Source organism: Orcinus orca, chromosome 11 (genome assembly GCF_937001465.1).
Source record: "Orcinus orca chromosome 11, mOrcOrc1.1, whole genome shotgun sequence".
NCBI classification, from domain to species: Eukaryota; Metazoa; Chordata; class Mammalia; order Artiodactyla; family Delphinidae; genus Orcinus; species Orcinus orca.
Window position 1 is genome coordinate 96,950,942 of NC_064569.1, and position 15,064 is coordinate 96,966,005.

The 15,064-nt window shown below is 51.0% G+C and overlaps 1 protein-coding gene and 1 long non-coding RNA gene across 3 annotated transcripts in view; one reads left to right on the forward strand and one right to left on the reverse strand.

Moving 5' to 3' along the window:
- The window catches only part of LOC125960485 (uncharacterized), a 327,476-nt gene that overhangs the window by 109,301 nt on the left and 203,111 nt on the right, over nucleotides 1-15,064 (forward strand). The gene's annotated exons all lie outside the window — the stretch shown is intronic.
- MCAT (malonyl-CoA-acyl carrier protein transacylase) lies at nucleotides 60-9,210 on the reverse strand. Of its 2 annotated transcripts, XM_004279564.2 has the most exons (4): nucleotides 8,686-9,210; nucleotides 7,407-7,494; nucleotides 4,616-4,833; nucleotides 60-1,376 (listed from the first exon to the last, which is right to left on the reverse strand). In XM_004279564.2, exons 1-4 carry the CDS (start codon nucleotides 9,121-9,123, stop codon nucleotides 957-959), a joined length of 1,164 nt encoding a protein of 387 aa, XP_004279612.1. In that variant the 5' UTR covers nucleotides 9,124-9,210; the 3' UTR covers nucleotides 60-956. The 2 variants fall into 2 exon arrangements, with proteins under 2 accessions (XP_004279612.1, XP_012392070.1); XM_012536616.3 differs by lacking the exon at nucleotides 4,616-4,833 and having other exon boundaries at nucleotides 1,156-1,376; nucleotides 8,686-9,188.

Below are 15,064 nucleotides of genomic sequence, written 5' to 3' on the forward strand. Positions count from 1 at the left end.
TTCATTCCCAATATGGTTTTCCTACTATTGCTGAATAATGAAAAAAATCCCCCAAGAAGTTTAGAATGACTCGTATTTAATACTGATATTAGGAGCAGAGAGTCTGCGCCCTGCTCCTGGTGTGGAGCAGCTGAGGACAAGCTCTGCGGGTGGGCCTGAGCCGAACCAGGCCCCAGGCACACGGCAGGCACTCCACGACTGCAGTCGAAAGGGATGACTGGGGGTGGGGGAGGAAACAGGGCCCTCAGCCGCCCTGCCCGCACCACTCCCGCCTTGCTAAAGGACCCTCTTCCCTACCAAGGCAGAGGCCACTCACTCCCTGGCATACAGCAGGCACTCAGTACTTTCTGTGCGGTAAGTAAACAGATGGGGCCCTGGGTCTCCCAACTGTTGAGTGAAGGGGTGGACGGAATGGCTGCCAAAGCCCACTGGGTCCTAAAGCCCTTCAACCTCAGTGACGAAGGAGCTAAGGCTTTGGCCGTGTGTGGCCAGAGGATGCTGGGGCAGCAGAGGAGCCCGTCTGCCACTGGTCAGCCTTGTGGCCATGCCACCTGCCCACGGCACCCACACGGCAGCAGGCCAGGCCTTCCCAGTCCTCAGAACACACCTGCCAGCCAGGTCGTTCCCGCCCCTTGTACAGAGGAGCCCCTGAGCCCGCGAGAGGCGGAGGGGCCTGCTCAAGAGGCAGGGCAGGAACTCACCAGTCTTCACAGAACCGTCACGGCTGCATCTCTCCCCGGCACTCGAACGTGTTTCAAGGGGGGAGAAACGGACTGTGTCATGTAAAGAAATACTCGTTTTCAGTGCTTTTTATGTGGCGCTCAAAGCACTCTGCAAACAATCCCTCCCGATCACTTGCAGGCGGCGGCCTGGCTGGGCTCGGCCCACTGGAGCCCCTTCGGCCTCCTCAGCCACGCGCCCTCCACGCCAAGGTCCTCGGGAGGCCCCTACAGGTTCTAGTGCAGGTCCTCGTCAGCCTCCTGCACCTCCACGTGACTGTAGGACCTCCAGGCCTGCAGGTTACAGCTCTTCAGGATGGTTCCCAGCTGCTTCCCAGGTCCTACTTCAAAAGTTTTGGGGAACTCGGTGCCTTTCTTCCTCTCGTATACGGCGTGCATCGTCTGCTCCCACTTCACCGGGGAGACCACCTGCCGGACCAGCAGTTTCCGGATGTGTTCTGGATGCGTGTATCTACTGCCATTAACGTTTGAGTGGACGGACACCAGAGGCTTCCTGACATCAATTGCCTTTAAAACTTGTGCTAGGGGCTCCAAGGCTGGCTCCATGAGGCTGGTGTGGAACCCACCGCTAACCGGCAACAGCTTGGTGCGTCTGAAGTGATACCTGGAGGAATTCTTCTGGAGAAACTGCAGAGCCTGGAAGCAAAAGAAGGGACGTTTAAGCCAAGCAAATCTTAGGGGAAGAAACAGAGAGGCAGTCACCACTGGCTGATGTCACAGTCCTACGTATAGGATCTGCTTATCTCTACACACCAGCACCGGTTATTTCATCCTGCACGGCTGCCGAGTCGTGTCCCAGAAGCCCTCACCAGCCCGGTGGCCCCAGGCAGCCTCTTTGAACTTCTTTTAGTCCATCCATAAAATGAGCACAATTTCACCTACTTCATAAGATTGCTGGGAAGTGATCGGAAGTGATCAAATAGGAGGTATCTGATGAATGAAAACGCAGTATCTAGTAAGTGTTAGTTTTCAATTAGAATTCTGCTACTCTTCATAATTTTTTTTTTTTTTTTTTTTTTTTTTTTTTTGCGGTACGCGGGCCTCTCACCGTTGTGGCCTCTCCCGCCGCAGAGCACAGGCTCCGGACGCGCAGGCTCAGCGGCCATGGCTCACGCGCCCAGCCGCTTCGCGGCATGTGGGATCTTCCCGGACCAGGGCACGAACCCGGGTCCCCTGCATCGGCAGGTGGACTCTCAACCACTGCGCCACCAGGGAAGCCCTCTTCATAATTTTTTTAAGCCTGTTTTCTTGTTACTCCATAACCTTCAAGATGAAAATTCACAAGATTCCAGCCTCACTTTACAATCCAAGGTCTGAAACCCCTCATCTGGGCTCCTCTAGAGAAGACAAGAGCTTGATTAAAAGGGGCCTCTGGGACTAACAGGCCCCAACTTAGAACCACTTGCAAACATCTTTAGAACAGTATATATTCTTAAGAGACCCTGTGCCCTCGGGACACAGCCCAAGGCCTACCACCCTGACAGCCCTTCACTGGGATCCACCAAAGGCCTTCCTATGCACTAAACCATCTGCCACGTCCCTCCAACCTGACACCATCCACGGCCTGCTCAGAAGCTGGGCCAGCTGCTCCTGACGACTCAAGGTAAGTCGTGGCAGCTGCGTGACCTTGGGCACTTTACCTGTCAGTGCCTTAGTTTCCTTACCTGTAAAATGGCGATAACAACAGTTACGTCACAGGGCTATGAAGAACTATGCTCGGTATACAAACCCTATAGAGGGGCGGCGATTATTAACTTGTTACCAAGCCCATCCATGTCCACCGGAAAAAACACAGCAGGGTCTGGAGTTCCCTGGTGGCCTAGTGGTTAGGATTCCAGGCTTTCAATACTGTGGCCCAGGTTCAATCCCTGATTGAGGAACTGAGATCCTGCAAGCTGTGCGGCACGGCCAAAAAAAAAAAAAAAAAAAAAATACAGCGGGGAAGCTATTTGTGCCCCGAAAGGGGAGGGATGAATATTTCTGGTTGGATGGTGCTCGTTCGTCCCTCTCTGTGGGCCCCGCCCTGCAGGAGCTTAGCCTGCTGCCCAGGCACGGCCAGTTCAGCCAGAGGCTCATCACGTGTCACTTCCCTCTGCCGTGAGGGAGTCCATCTGTTCCACCCCGAGGCTGCTCAGCCGCCTGAGCCTTGGGGCGAAATCCAAGTGGAGCAGAGCCCAGCACAGCGAACTGTCATGGAGTGTGAACCATGCGTCTGGGAAGCACGGAGGGGTCTGGGCTGTCACTGCAGCAGAGTCTAGCCTGACCTGACTGACCTGGTGCTTCATACCCAATTCCACGCTCCATCCATCCCCACCTCACTGAGGGATGCGCCCCCAGCGCCTCTCTGAACAGGAGACTCTTGGACTTCACAGCCCAAGCCCTTCCCACCACGCCTGGACACTTCTGATCACCGGCATCTACTACGGAGACAGCTGCTCGGGGGCACTTCTGCACCACCGCCACGGTCTCTAAGTGCTTTCCATGGGAAGCCTCTGGATTCATCCAACTCAAGTCCCAGGTCAGGGCCACAGGAGTCAAGGACACAGCCTCAGGGTCCAGAGGCTCCTGTGGCTGGCTCTCAGGCCAGGCATGGGTCTAGCAAAGGGCAAGGAGTTTTTTCACATCCACTGTTGGGAAAGGGACTCACCTGCTCAGGGGACTCTGCCCGCACCTAAGCTCTTTGCTGTAGCACTTCCAACAGCACCAAAGGCCAAACCTGGGAATCCCAGGAATCGCCACCTGCACTGGATGCCCACCTGTCTGGGAGCCTGGGAGACTCCTGCCTTGACTGGGGGGCCCCTCCTGGCCCACTTATGGGCTTCCTTCCAAGGCTATTAACGGGAATAAGCAACCAGCTCCGTGATTCGCTTGGGGCCACCGTAGCTGGTCTTCCCGTCATCTCAGAACTGCCCCAGAGGCTCTCACTGATTCAGAGGAGATACGTAAGGACACCGGCGTACTGGCAAGGCCTTAACAGGGAGATGAACCAGCATGGTCAAGTGGAGGAAACTTGGACTTCAGAGGGACGTGGACGGGAGCTCTCACCCTGCCTCCACCACCACTAAGCCCTTGGCCCTCTGCCTCACCTTGCCGGTGTAGAGCTCCCGTCCACAGAGCACAGGACCAGACGGAGGACCGGAGGAGACAAGACGGGGAAGCACCCATCCGGTCTGCACTCAACACTCCCCAGCCAGGCACACGGTACAGAACTGCCCCTTCCGTCAGGCGCTCCTGTCTGCCTGGGATGCCCCTGCTCTTGGCAACCTCATCCTCCAGGCACCGCCTCCTGGCACCCTGGTAGTCAGCCTGACCCTTACTGTGCCCTGAAACCTGGAGTCATCCATTCACAGCCAGCCTTCCTTTGACAGCAGGAACCCCGGCTGATCCGTCCGTGTGTCCTCAGTGCTTGCCACACAGGAGCTGACCGAGAAAGGATGTCTGGGGCAGCAGTGAGTGGAAGGATGGACAGAAGGAAAGCCTGCAAAAACAGACACCTAAGAAAAAGTAGAGCAGGGCAGAGTAACCCAGCAGGAAACAGCTTCTCTCTCCAAAGAAGCAACTGGATCATAGGCTGTGAGAAGCCCAGAACGTATCACAGGAAGGCCCTGGAGATCATCTGGCCCAGCCCCTTTACTTTCCACGTGGGCTGGAAATTTGCCCAAGGTCTGTACGTGGTGGAGCGGAGACAGTACCCCAGCCTCCTGCCTCTCCCTGCAGTGCTCGCTCCACCACACACCCCCCTGGCCCCCGGATGCCTCCCAAGGACCAGGGCTGGGCAGAGCACCTGTTACGCTCTGTGCGCTCCCAGGTGTGGAATAATTCCAACCTTCTGGACTGGACGGGGGTCTAGGAAGGTTGCTCCCGTGAACACCCACCTCCAGGTGTCCTGAGATCACCCTGCAGTCGGGAAAGAGGTAGCTGGACACCTCGCACACGGGGTTGTCTATGCCCGAAGTCCTGCAGTGCTCCTGGGCCTCCAGACAGGCAAAGGTGAACTTGGACTGAGGCTGGCCGACGACAGACAACATCCCGCTGGGGACAGCTTCCGAGGCTTCCTGCATGGCCTCAGCTCGGGTTTTCACTGCATACAAACCTACCCAGAGAGAAGTGCATCTGGAAGAATCAAGGCACGTAAGGGAGGAGAGAAGCCCAGACCCAAAAAGCAAAGCACAAATTCCACACTGTGTGCTGGAGACACCGACACTCGTACCCATCACCAGTCTACAAGCCGCAGTTCTACGTATCTGAAGCCATACATATATGGTACCACCATCATCAAAAGGCAGGGTGCTGTCCCTGGCACAACCTCAGTGTCCACTGACAGATGGATAAAGAAGACGTGGTACATATATATGATGGAGTATTAGCCTAAAAAAGAATAATGCCACTTGCAGCAACATGGCTGGACCTAGAGATTATCATACTAAGTGAAGTTAGAAAGACAAATACCATGTATCACTAACATGTGGAATCTAAAATACGACACAAACGAACATATCTACGAAACAGAAACAGACTGAGATATAGAGAACAGACTCGTGGCTGCCAAGGGGGAGGGAACGTGGGGGAGGGAAGGATTGGGAGTTGGGGATTAGTACATGCAAACTATTACATACAGGATAAACAACAAGGTCCTACTGTAGAGCATAGGGCTATACATCCAATATCCTGTGATAAACCATAATGGAAAAGAATATGAAAAAGCATATATGTATAATTGAATCACTTTTCTGTACAGCAGAAATTAGCACAACATTGTAAATCAACTATACTTCAATAAAATTTAAAAACAAAACAAAAAAGAATGGACTGCAATTACTGGACAGCTATCATCCCGGTCCTGGGCCAGACCAAGGAGCGGTTAAGGGACCAATCCAGGGTTTGATGGGACAACAAAGTCTGAGGAACAAACCCTGCACCCTTTCTCTCTAACACACCTTCGTTCACCCGGCACCGTATTATGTCTGTACTGGACTTTTAGCCCTTACACAAGCAGAACTGTGGAGCAAATACATTAAAAGCCTGTGTTAACAGGCAGGAGAGAACCCACAGGAACGTGGAAACCCTCCCAGGCAGGCATTAAATAACTATGCAACTTGTCAAGTGAAAAAACACAGAATGTCAATAATCCTGCAAATTACATACACATAAAACTGTATTTGTATAAAACAGTTTTATTAGGATGTGGAAATATGAAAATTTTTTTCCACTTCCTTGGTAATGCTTCCTTCCTATAAATGCTTTTTTAAAAAACAATGAGGTGAATTTCACATAAAATATAACCAGTTTCAAGTGTATAATTCAGTGGTATTTGTTTTGTTCATGTTGTACAACCACCAGCTCTAGTTTCGAAACTTTCCATCAGCCCATAAAACACCTCATTTCTCCTTCCCTCCATCCCCGGTAGCCTCTGATCTGTTGTCTCTCTGGATTTATGTGTTCTGGACGTTCCGTATAAAAATACGTGCTGTTGCGCCTGGCTTCTTTCACGTAGCATGTTTTGATGTTCATCCACACCGCAACACGAGCACTGCACTTCTTTTTATGGCTGAATAATATTCCACTGGATGGATCGACTACAATTTGTTTATCCATTCATCTGATCATGGGCATTTGGATCATTCCCACCTTTTGGCTATCATGACTAATGCTGTTATAAACATCTGTGTACAAGCTTTTCTGTGTGGACATATGTTTTCATTTCTTAGGTATAGACCTGTGAGTAGAGCTACTGGGTCACATGGTAATCCTATGCTTAACTTGAGGAACCACCAACTTGTTTTCCACAATGGCTGCACCACTTTACATTTCACCAACCATGTGTGAGGTTCCTACATCCTTGTCAACGCTTATTATTTTCCTCTTTTGGTTTTTAAATTAAAGCCACCCCAGTGGGTATGAAGTGGTACCCCACTGCGGTTTTGATTTGCATTTCCCTAATGATTGGTGATGTTGCACATCTTTTCATGTGCTTATTGGTCCTTCGTATATCTTCTTTGGAGAAATGTCTATTCAAGTCCTTTGTAGTTAGCTATAAGCAAAAATGTTTACATGTTTATACACAAAAATCTTAAGAAGTGGAACTGATATGGCTCAAGATCAAACACTGATTTATTCTTTTTCACTTAATGAGAATCTATTGATGATCTACCACACGACAGGCACTGGAGGTACACGAGTGGACTAAGAATGCACGTAAGTAGTGGGAGACACCAAAGCAAGAAGATTTCACAAGACTACAAGAAGAAAGAAATTCCCTGATGAACCCTTCAAGCTTAAAAGGGAATCACGGTGAAGTCTGGTCCTCAGGTCCCATTGTCACCCCCACCCATGGCTCCCTTCTCTATTACCCCTGAGTAGGTCCAGAATTATTTTTGGTAGTGCCCCTTGTCCTCAGTAAGCCCAGCAAGACAATACCCCATGCATAAAACCGAACCTTGGGACTTCCCTGGTGTTCCAATGGTTAAGAATCCGCCTTCCAATGCAGGGACGTGCGTTCGATCCCTGGTCACAGAACTAAGATCCCACATGCCACAGGGCAACTAAGCCCATGCGCTCTGGAGCCCACGCTCCGCAACGGAAGATCCCCCATGCCACAATTAAGACTCGATGTAGCCAAATAAATAAATATTAAAAAAAAAAAAACCCAAACCTCTTCCTATGTACCTTCACAAAATTCCATGGCTCCAGCAAACACTAGGGCTGCAAATTCTCCCACACTGAATCCAGCAGCAGCAACACAGTTCTCAATAACCTGCAGCGACACATGCAGAAGAACATGAGGCCAAGTTCTCAGGCGAGTTCAGTCCGGGGCTCTGCACTTGCAAGCTGACAGGGGTTCAGCAGTTCAGTGAGCCAGGTTCTGCTGGCTTGGTGCTCCAGCTAGAAGACAACACACAGAAGTGGCCTTGACTATCACTGATCCAGCCCTTTACTGATGAGGAACTTTAACTGGCAAGGCAAGTTAAAGCCTACTGGCAGACTCCTTGGTTGAGCTGTGATGCCAACCCAGGGCTCTGGATTCTCTTGCTTCTGCCCTGGTGCTGCCCCTCAGGCAGATGGAGACAGAGGACGCTAAGTACAGAAGTTAAGAGCATGACCTTCAGAGTCACCTCTGGATTGGATTTTTAGCCTGGGAGAGTTCCCTAACGCCTGCGCCTCAGTTATCTCATCTGTGAAATGGGGAGAGCAGCAGGACCGACCTCACAGGGCTGCTGAGAGAATTACATGGAGATAACACCCCTAAATCGCTCAGCACAGACCTGGCCCAGGACAGGCACTGGATGAATGTTATTATCATGACTCGACATGACCACTTAAACTAATTCCTTTAACATCTCTGAGTCTTCTTTCCTTACCCACTAAGTAACAGTACTTACCTCACAAGGATGTTGTGAGGATGAAATCGGGGTAAAGTACGAGCTTAACATTTACTGTTGTGATAATAAATATTAATAGCAATCATTTCACAACTTCCAGTGAACTGATACTTTCAGATATCACCTTCTCAATGACCCTTCCTTTAAGGGTGAAGCTTAATCCTTCTAAAATCATTTAGTAATTAATTAAATGATTAAGGATCATTTAAAATCGCAACCCGGCCCTCCACTCCCTGGCCCCTTTCCCTGCTCTAGTCTTCTTTCTGAAACACTTCTCTTTAACACACTACGTAATTTACATAGCATATTTATTCTCTATTATCTATCTCCTTGCCCTAACATGCAAGCGCCCCAGGCGCAGGGATCCTTGTTTTGTTTGTTGTAGGCTGTATCCCCTGGGCCCACCGTGCCCGGCACGGTGGGAACTCAGTAAGGATCTGCCGAACAGATCAGACGTTGGAGCACGCCGGCCTGGCAGGCTGGAGCCTCGGCTGGACCGCGACCTAGCTGTGAGAGCTCGGGCAGAGCCCATTCTCCCCGGCCTGCCACCGGGCCTCGGGCCTCACCGCGGGCTGCAGGTGATGCAGTTTCTCGACGGCGGCCAGCGAAGCCACGAAAACGGCGGGCTGGCAGTGCACGGTGCGGTCCAGGGCCTCCTGCGGCCCATGCAGGCTCAGCTCCAGCAAGTCGTAGCCCAGCACGCGGTGGGCGGCGGCGTAGAGCTCGCGGACGCGCGGGTAGCGGAGCAGACCGCGGCCCATGCCCACCACCTGGCTGCCCTGGCCGGGGAAGAGCAGCACCGAGCACTGGCCCGGCAACCGCCGCACCGTGGCCTCCCGGGGCCCTTCCTCCGCCGCTGTCGCATCTCGCAGCAGCTCCTCCACATCCACCGCGCCCGGGGGAGGCAGCAGGAAGCTCGAGGCGCCGCGGCGGTAGCTCACGCCCCGGCGGCAGCTCACGCCCCGGCCCCAGGCCCACGCAGCCCGCGCAACCCGTACGTTCATGCTGAGGACCCGGCCCCACGCGCGTTACCAGGGCGACCGAGGCCCGACTGCGGCGGCGCGGCGCAGCGCGGCGCGGTCCTTGACGCATTTCCTGCCGGCGGGCAGAGGCACCGCTGGGCGGGAAGAAAGGTTCCGCTGTTACCGATTCCGTCCCTGCTCTGAAACTGTCGGCTGTGCGCCGGATAATCCACACGCTTACCTAAACCTCCGCAGGAAAAAATAAAACACGACACCGCACCACAATGAGCCCTGAAACATATTTATTAAGTAAACAACTCAATGCAATGTAATATTCAACCTAGCATGGGAAAAGTACTTGAAACGCTTCCACATTCTTTCTTGCATCTGATTTTCCCAGCACTGTCCTCTTTTATGTTTCCTACAAACCAGACACGGTGCCAGGCACAAAATAATCGTCCAATTAATACTTGTCTCGTTGAACAAAGCCCTGGATATTTTTCAGACATTAGTCTGTTTAATTCCTCACGGCAACGCTGTGACGAATAGGTGCTATTATTATCCTTAGTTTACACATGAGTAGACAAGGGCTCAAAGACAGGTGGTTAGTGACAAAAGGAGGACTGGAAATTGGGGATGCAAGGCTGGGTCAGAGAGAGTCTAATTCTGACCTCATCTCTAACTACATCCCTTTACGCCCCCTGCTCCTCTTTCATTCCCTGCCAGCCTCTTCTAAGGAGCGCAGGACACACACACACACACACACACACACAAGCTCACTCCACACCTCAGAATGAGGAAGATCTAGGTAGACCTGAGGTAGGAGATAGATGGGCCGCTGGGCTGCACAACTGGGGTTTGTCAAGTGGAGTAAAATTGAAGCTTTGTTCTCACCCAGGCACTCCAAGGACAAAGCTAGTGGCAGAAGCTGAGCTCTGCTAAGGTAAAGAGATAAGGCGCCCACTCCTGAGGTCAATAAAAACTTCCCTGTCTGCACATGCGCAGGAAGGCTCCTTGGGGGTCAGAAAGGGAGCAGCCGCCACCCCACAGTATGTGTGGACATACACCCAGCTAGAAGGCCTCTGCAGTGGGATCCATCTTAGCAAAATGTTGCACATGCATGTTGGGGAGGGTCCTGGGACCCATCAGCTGTGAAAAAAGAACCGAGATAATTGGCCAAATGTAAACCAAGACCCGAAGAACTGTCCTATATACGTGATTTAAATCACCTCATTACTGAGCTCCTCATTCAGGACTCCCACACTCCTCTCTGTGGGTATATTTCTGGCTAGCTTCTGACTTACTGGCCCCCCCTCATTAGAGAGGAGGCTGGTAGCCTTTCCCTCCAGGTGTGTATTTCTGCCCTGCTTCTGTCTTAAACAAACTGTTTGTCTGTGTGCTCTCCCACATGTTATGCTGTGTCTCTAATAATAAACTTTGTACCTGATTTTACAGTTTTTGCCTCCTTGAAACACTCTTGCTTTAAAATGGGGGAAAGAGCTAGGGCCCCTTTGCTTCTAGTCTCTAGCCCCTCGTGGTCTAGCAGCTACGATTCCTGGTTTTCATCTAGGCTATCCAGGTTCGACTCCTGGGCAGAGAACTACAATCTCTCTTCAGGACTGCTCACTGCTGTCTCTCCGAGATCAGACTTACATCATCAAGTCTACTACAGTGAGCTTGTCCTGAGAAAAGAATCATATGAGCTCTCAGGTCATCCGCAGCAGCCTTGCTTTTGACACGGAAAAGGAGGAAGTGAGGTGCATATCCAGCAAGAGGAGATTAGTTAAATAAATGATGGCAAATCTATACAATGCTGTGGTGATAAAAGATATGGAGGAGGTTTTCAGGTTAAGACATGAACAGAGCACACGCCGCCTCCAGAAGCACATAAACCCAGAGGAAAGGAATCTTTTAAAGACATAAAACACAAGGACAGGGAGAACAGGAACAGCAACAGAATCTCTTCAAGCTGGAAACCAGGATGAACAGTATTATCTGGTTCAGCAGACTCCAGACGGCCGAAGGCTGAGAACCAACCCTTATTCATACAACAGAATCCTTAAATGCTTAGGAACTGGTAGCCCTAGGCACTTCTAGATCTAAGGGTTAAAAAAGGCTGAAACTGGGCTTCCCTGGTGGCGCAGTGGTTGAGAGTCCGCCTGCCGATGCAGGGGACACGGGTTCGTGCCCCGGTGTGGGAAGATCCCACATGCCGCGGAGCGGCTGGGCTCGTGAGCCATGGCCACTGAGCCTGCGCATCCGGAGCCTGTGCTCCGCAACGGGAGAGGCCACAACAGTGAGAGGCGTGCGTACCGCAAAAAAAAAAAAGGCTGAAATTAAGAGAACTATTTGAAGGTGTCTTTGAAGAACAGTTAGATCTTTAGATGTCTTCCCTCTCTTTAGCCCCTGGGTGATACCCCTCCCTCATTCTGGCAAATGCTTAGCTCTGGAAAGGGCTGGGCAGGCCAAGGATCATGGTGAATGTGGGTTCTCTGCTGAAACAGGTGGATACTGACTGCTGAATGCAGAGATCTCCTCCCATGCTCCCAGAAATGTGCCACCAGACCCCTACCCTCCAGGCAAGAACTGGAGGGCCTTGGGGAATCTGACCAGTACAAGAGGAAAATGCTGAAGATATTGACAGTCCAGGAAGTTACCAGACAAATGACCAACAAGTTCAACTTACAGTGAAGCTAATTCAACAAATACCATCCAAAGACTTATTTTCCTTTTTTCTTCTTATCATGAGCAGCCAGGCAAAGATTCCCAAGCATCTGAGGAAAGCCTCTTACATACAGAAAAAAATAAAATAAAATAACTACAATGCATAGGAATCAGAGACTATGATGAGAGAAGAAAATAATTGTTTTAAGAAAATTATCCTTGATAGTTGAGAGGTAAGAGAAGACATTGCATCAGTGAAAAATGTACAGGAAGTTTTAATTTTTTTTTATAGTTTTTTTTTTTTTTTTTTGGCCACGCTGTGCAGCATTCCAGATCTTCCCCAACCAGGGATTGAACCTGTGTCCCCTGCAGTGGGAGCATGGAGTCTTAACCACTGGACCACCAGGGAAGTCCAGGAAGTTATTTTTTTAAAAAAAGAACCTTGAGAAAACAACAACAACAAAAATCCCTTGGAAATAAGAAAATAGGATAGCTGAATTTTAAAAAATCAGTAGAGGGCCAAGAAGAGAAAGTTGAGGAAACGTCACAGAAGTTTACAGAAAAAGAAGAAAGCAAACCATGAGAAGCAGGAGAGGCAGGGAAGTTAGAAGACAAGCCCAGGAAGTCCAGGATTCTGAGTAATAGGGATTCCAGAAAGAGAAGTGAGAAAATGGAGGGAAGGAAATCATCCCCTCTAAAAATCCAGTTTCTGAAAAATAAAAGATATGAGTTTCCTGAGAGCTGGAACATTGGATGAAATTAGACCCACATCGAGGAATATCAGCATGGAATTCCAGGACTCTGGGGACGAAAAGCTTAAAATCTTCCAGGAAGAACAAAGGGGGTTACACACAAGGGCTCAGAACACAGAATGGCTTCAGTCTGCTCATCGCACCATGGCAGCTGGAAAACGGCGTGTCTCCGTGATGCTGAAGGACCATGATTTCCGACTTTGAATTTTTACTCCGTCAAACATCAGTCAACCACAGGACAGAGTGCAAGATCTCAAAAACGATACCTCCTATGTAGCCTTTCTTAAGACTGCATCCTTGGGGACTTCCCTGGTGGCGCAGTGGTTAGGAATCCGCCTGCCAGTGCAGGGGACATGGGTTCGAGCCCTGCTCCGGGAAGATCCCACATGCTGCGGAGCAACTAAGCCCACACGCCACAACTACTGAAGCCCACGCGCCTAGAGCCCGTGCTGCGCAGCAAGAGAAGCCCGCACCGCAATGAAAAGTAGACCCCGCTCACCGCAACTAGAGAAAGCTCACGCGCAGCAACAAAGACCCAACGCAGTCAAAAAAAATACAGTAAAAAAAAAAAAAAAAGACTGCATTCTTGGAGGATGGGCTCATCGCCAACACAGGGGGACCAGGAAGGGCGAGATGTGCTGTCCAGGAAATGAGAAGCCAGCTACCACAGAGGGGTCAAGGCCACCCCCAGGCTGGTGGTGAAGAGAGACCCCAGGATGACCTGTGCACCAGGACTTCGAGCAGCCGGTACATCAGAGATGCACAGAGGGCTGTCATCACCAAGTTGCCACCTGTCACTGTCCTGCCTGTTTAGGAACTGAAATGTCTGGTGAGCCTGGCCTAGATTCCCGTCCACACTTGGCTGTCTTGATCACAGGCTGATGAGACCCTGTTCTCCCTTCCATGTTCTGCTGCCTGGCTCAGTGAAGGACACTGTTCCGTCTCACGGAAGTGTCCACCCCCGCTCCTGAGGTCTGGACACAGGTGCAGAGAGCTCAGAAGCAAGAAGACACACAGCCCATGCCTCTATTTCATATTGAATGTCCACACCACAGCCTGGCGGGATGTGCTGACAGGGGAGCTGCACACCCAGCCTTGCCCACCAGCTGCCCCAGGGGGACTCCTGTCAATGCTCAGGGAGGCTGAGGCCAGTCTGTGCCCCAGCGGTTCAGTTCAGTTTCACCTTCGTAGGGGTCTTCCTCTGCCCCGGCCATCGTGTCCACTCTCTCCAGCCAGCTGCCCCTCAGCTGTTTGAAGCGAATCAATATAGGGCTCAGGGAGACATACCTAAGGGTCTTAATAAAACTCTAAAGGAAAGTAAGGGCGTGTTTAACCCAAAAGTCAAGACAGAGGTGACCTCTGGAGTGGCAGGAGCAATCCCCAGAGAGAGCGCCAGGAGGTTCCTAGGGCCCTGGGAATCTTCTTCTTATTAACCTGGGGGTGGACAGACGGCATCTTGTTATTATTCTAGAGCGCACACGTGTTAAATGTAGACAAAGTTTTGATAATGTAGAAAGAGGTTTCTGATCTATTGTAAGGGGAAGAAAACAAATTACAAAACCAATTATTTCATGAAGGCATTCTTGTAAAGAAACATGTGCACATGCTTAGAAAAAGGCATAGAAAAACTCACAAAGTGTTGACTGTGCTTGGGTAATGGGGGAGTGGGTGACTTTTTTCTTTTTGCCTGTATTTTCCAATTTCCTTACAATAAATATGAATTATTCATGTAAGAAAGTAAACACACAAAATATAAGAAAATACTGTACTCAAATCACACTTCGAATTGAGAAGCCTAATGAATGACACAATAGTTAAGAGCTCAGGCCCTGGACTGCACGGGTATAAATCCTGACTGCATCACTGACAAGCTGTGTGACCTTGTCACCTCTCTGAGTATCCTCTGGGGATTGGGAGGGTGTTTTCCATGTCTCCTTCCTCGATTGACTGAGGCCGGGGGCTGGGTTTGCTTGTGTTGTACCCTCCAGGGTTGAGCCCAGAGCTGGGCAACCTGTGGTGCTCAATGTATACATCCCTTGAGGTTGGCACGTGCCAAATGCCCAGGAGAGGCTCCTATGCTCAGTGCTGTGAAGTTCAGAGGTCACTGCCCGATTAGAGTGGGGGTGGTACAGAATCAGCGTTCTGGAAGAGCTTCCTGGGGTGACACTGGGGAGCAGTCAGACTTGGACACGTGGAGTTGCCCAGGGTGGGAGTGAAGGATCCTCTGTGCAGGGGGAACAGTGTATGCAAAGGCACGGAGGTGGGATAGGGTCAGGCAGTCAGGGCCTTGAGTGCCAGGTACAAGGCTTGGACTGTATCCTAAGGGAGCAGAGGAGGGGCATGGAAGGGGCTCCCTGGGGGCCAGCTAGGGAGGATGATGGCCGCTGCCCCAGGCTTAGGTGGGGTGTGTGGGGTTGGGCAGAGGGGGGCACAAGTAACGGGAGGCTTCCCAGCACCCCAGGAGGGGCATCCACATCTCATCTAGACCTGCAGTGTTAATCCCTATGGCAGCCACTGGCCCTCTGAACTGCAGGGGCTCACCCGTGAAAAGGGCGGGCCCAGTGTGT

What these genes read in the sequence shown, in the direction of transcription:
- MCAT (XM_004279564.2), bottom strand. Translation starts at nt 9,123, where the DNA reads ATGAACGTACGGGTTGCGCGGGCTGCGTGGGCCTGGGGCCGGGGCGTG. An exon ending in AGCCATGGAATTTTGTGAAG is followed by an intron (nt 4,834 to 7,406) that starts GTACATAGGAAG and finishes CTCTCTGGGTAG; the next exon opens with GTTTGTATGCAGTGAAAACC. An exon ending in TGATCTCAGGACACCTGGAG is followed by an intron (nt 1,377 to 4,615) that starts GTGGGTGTTCAC and finishes TTTTGCTTCCAG; the next exon opens with GCTCTGCAGTTTCTCCAGAA.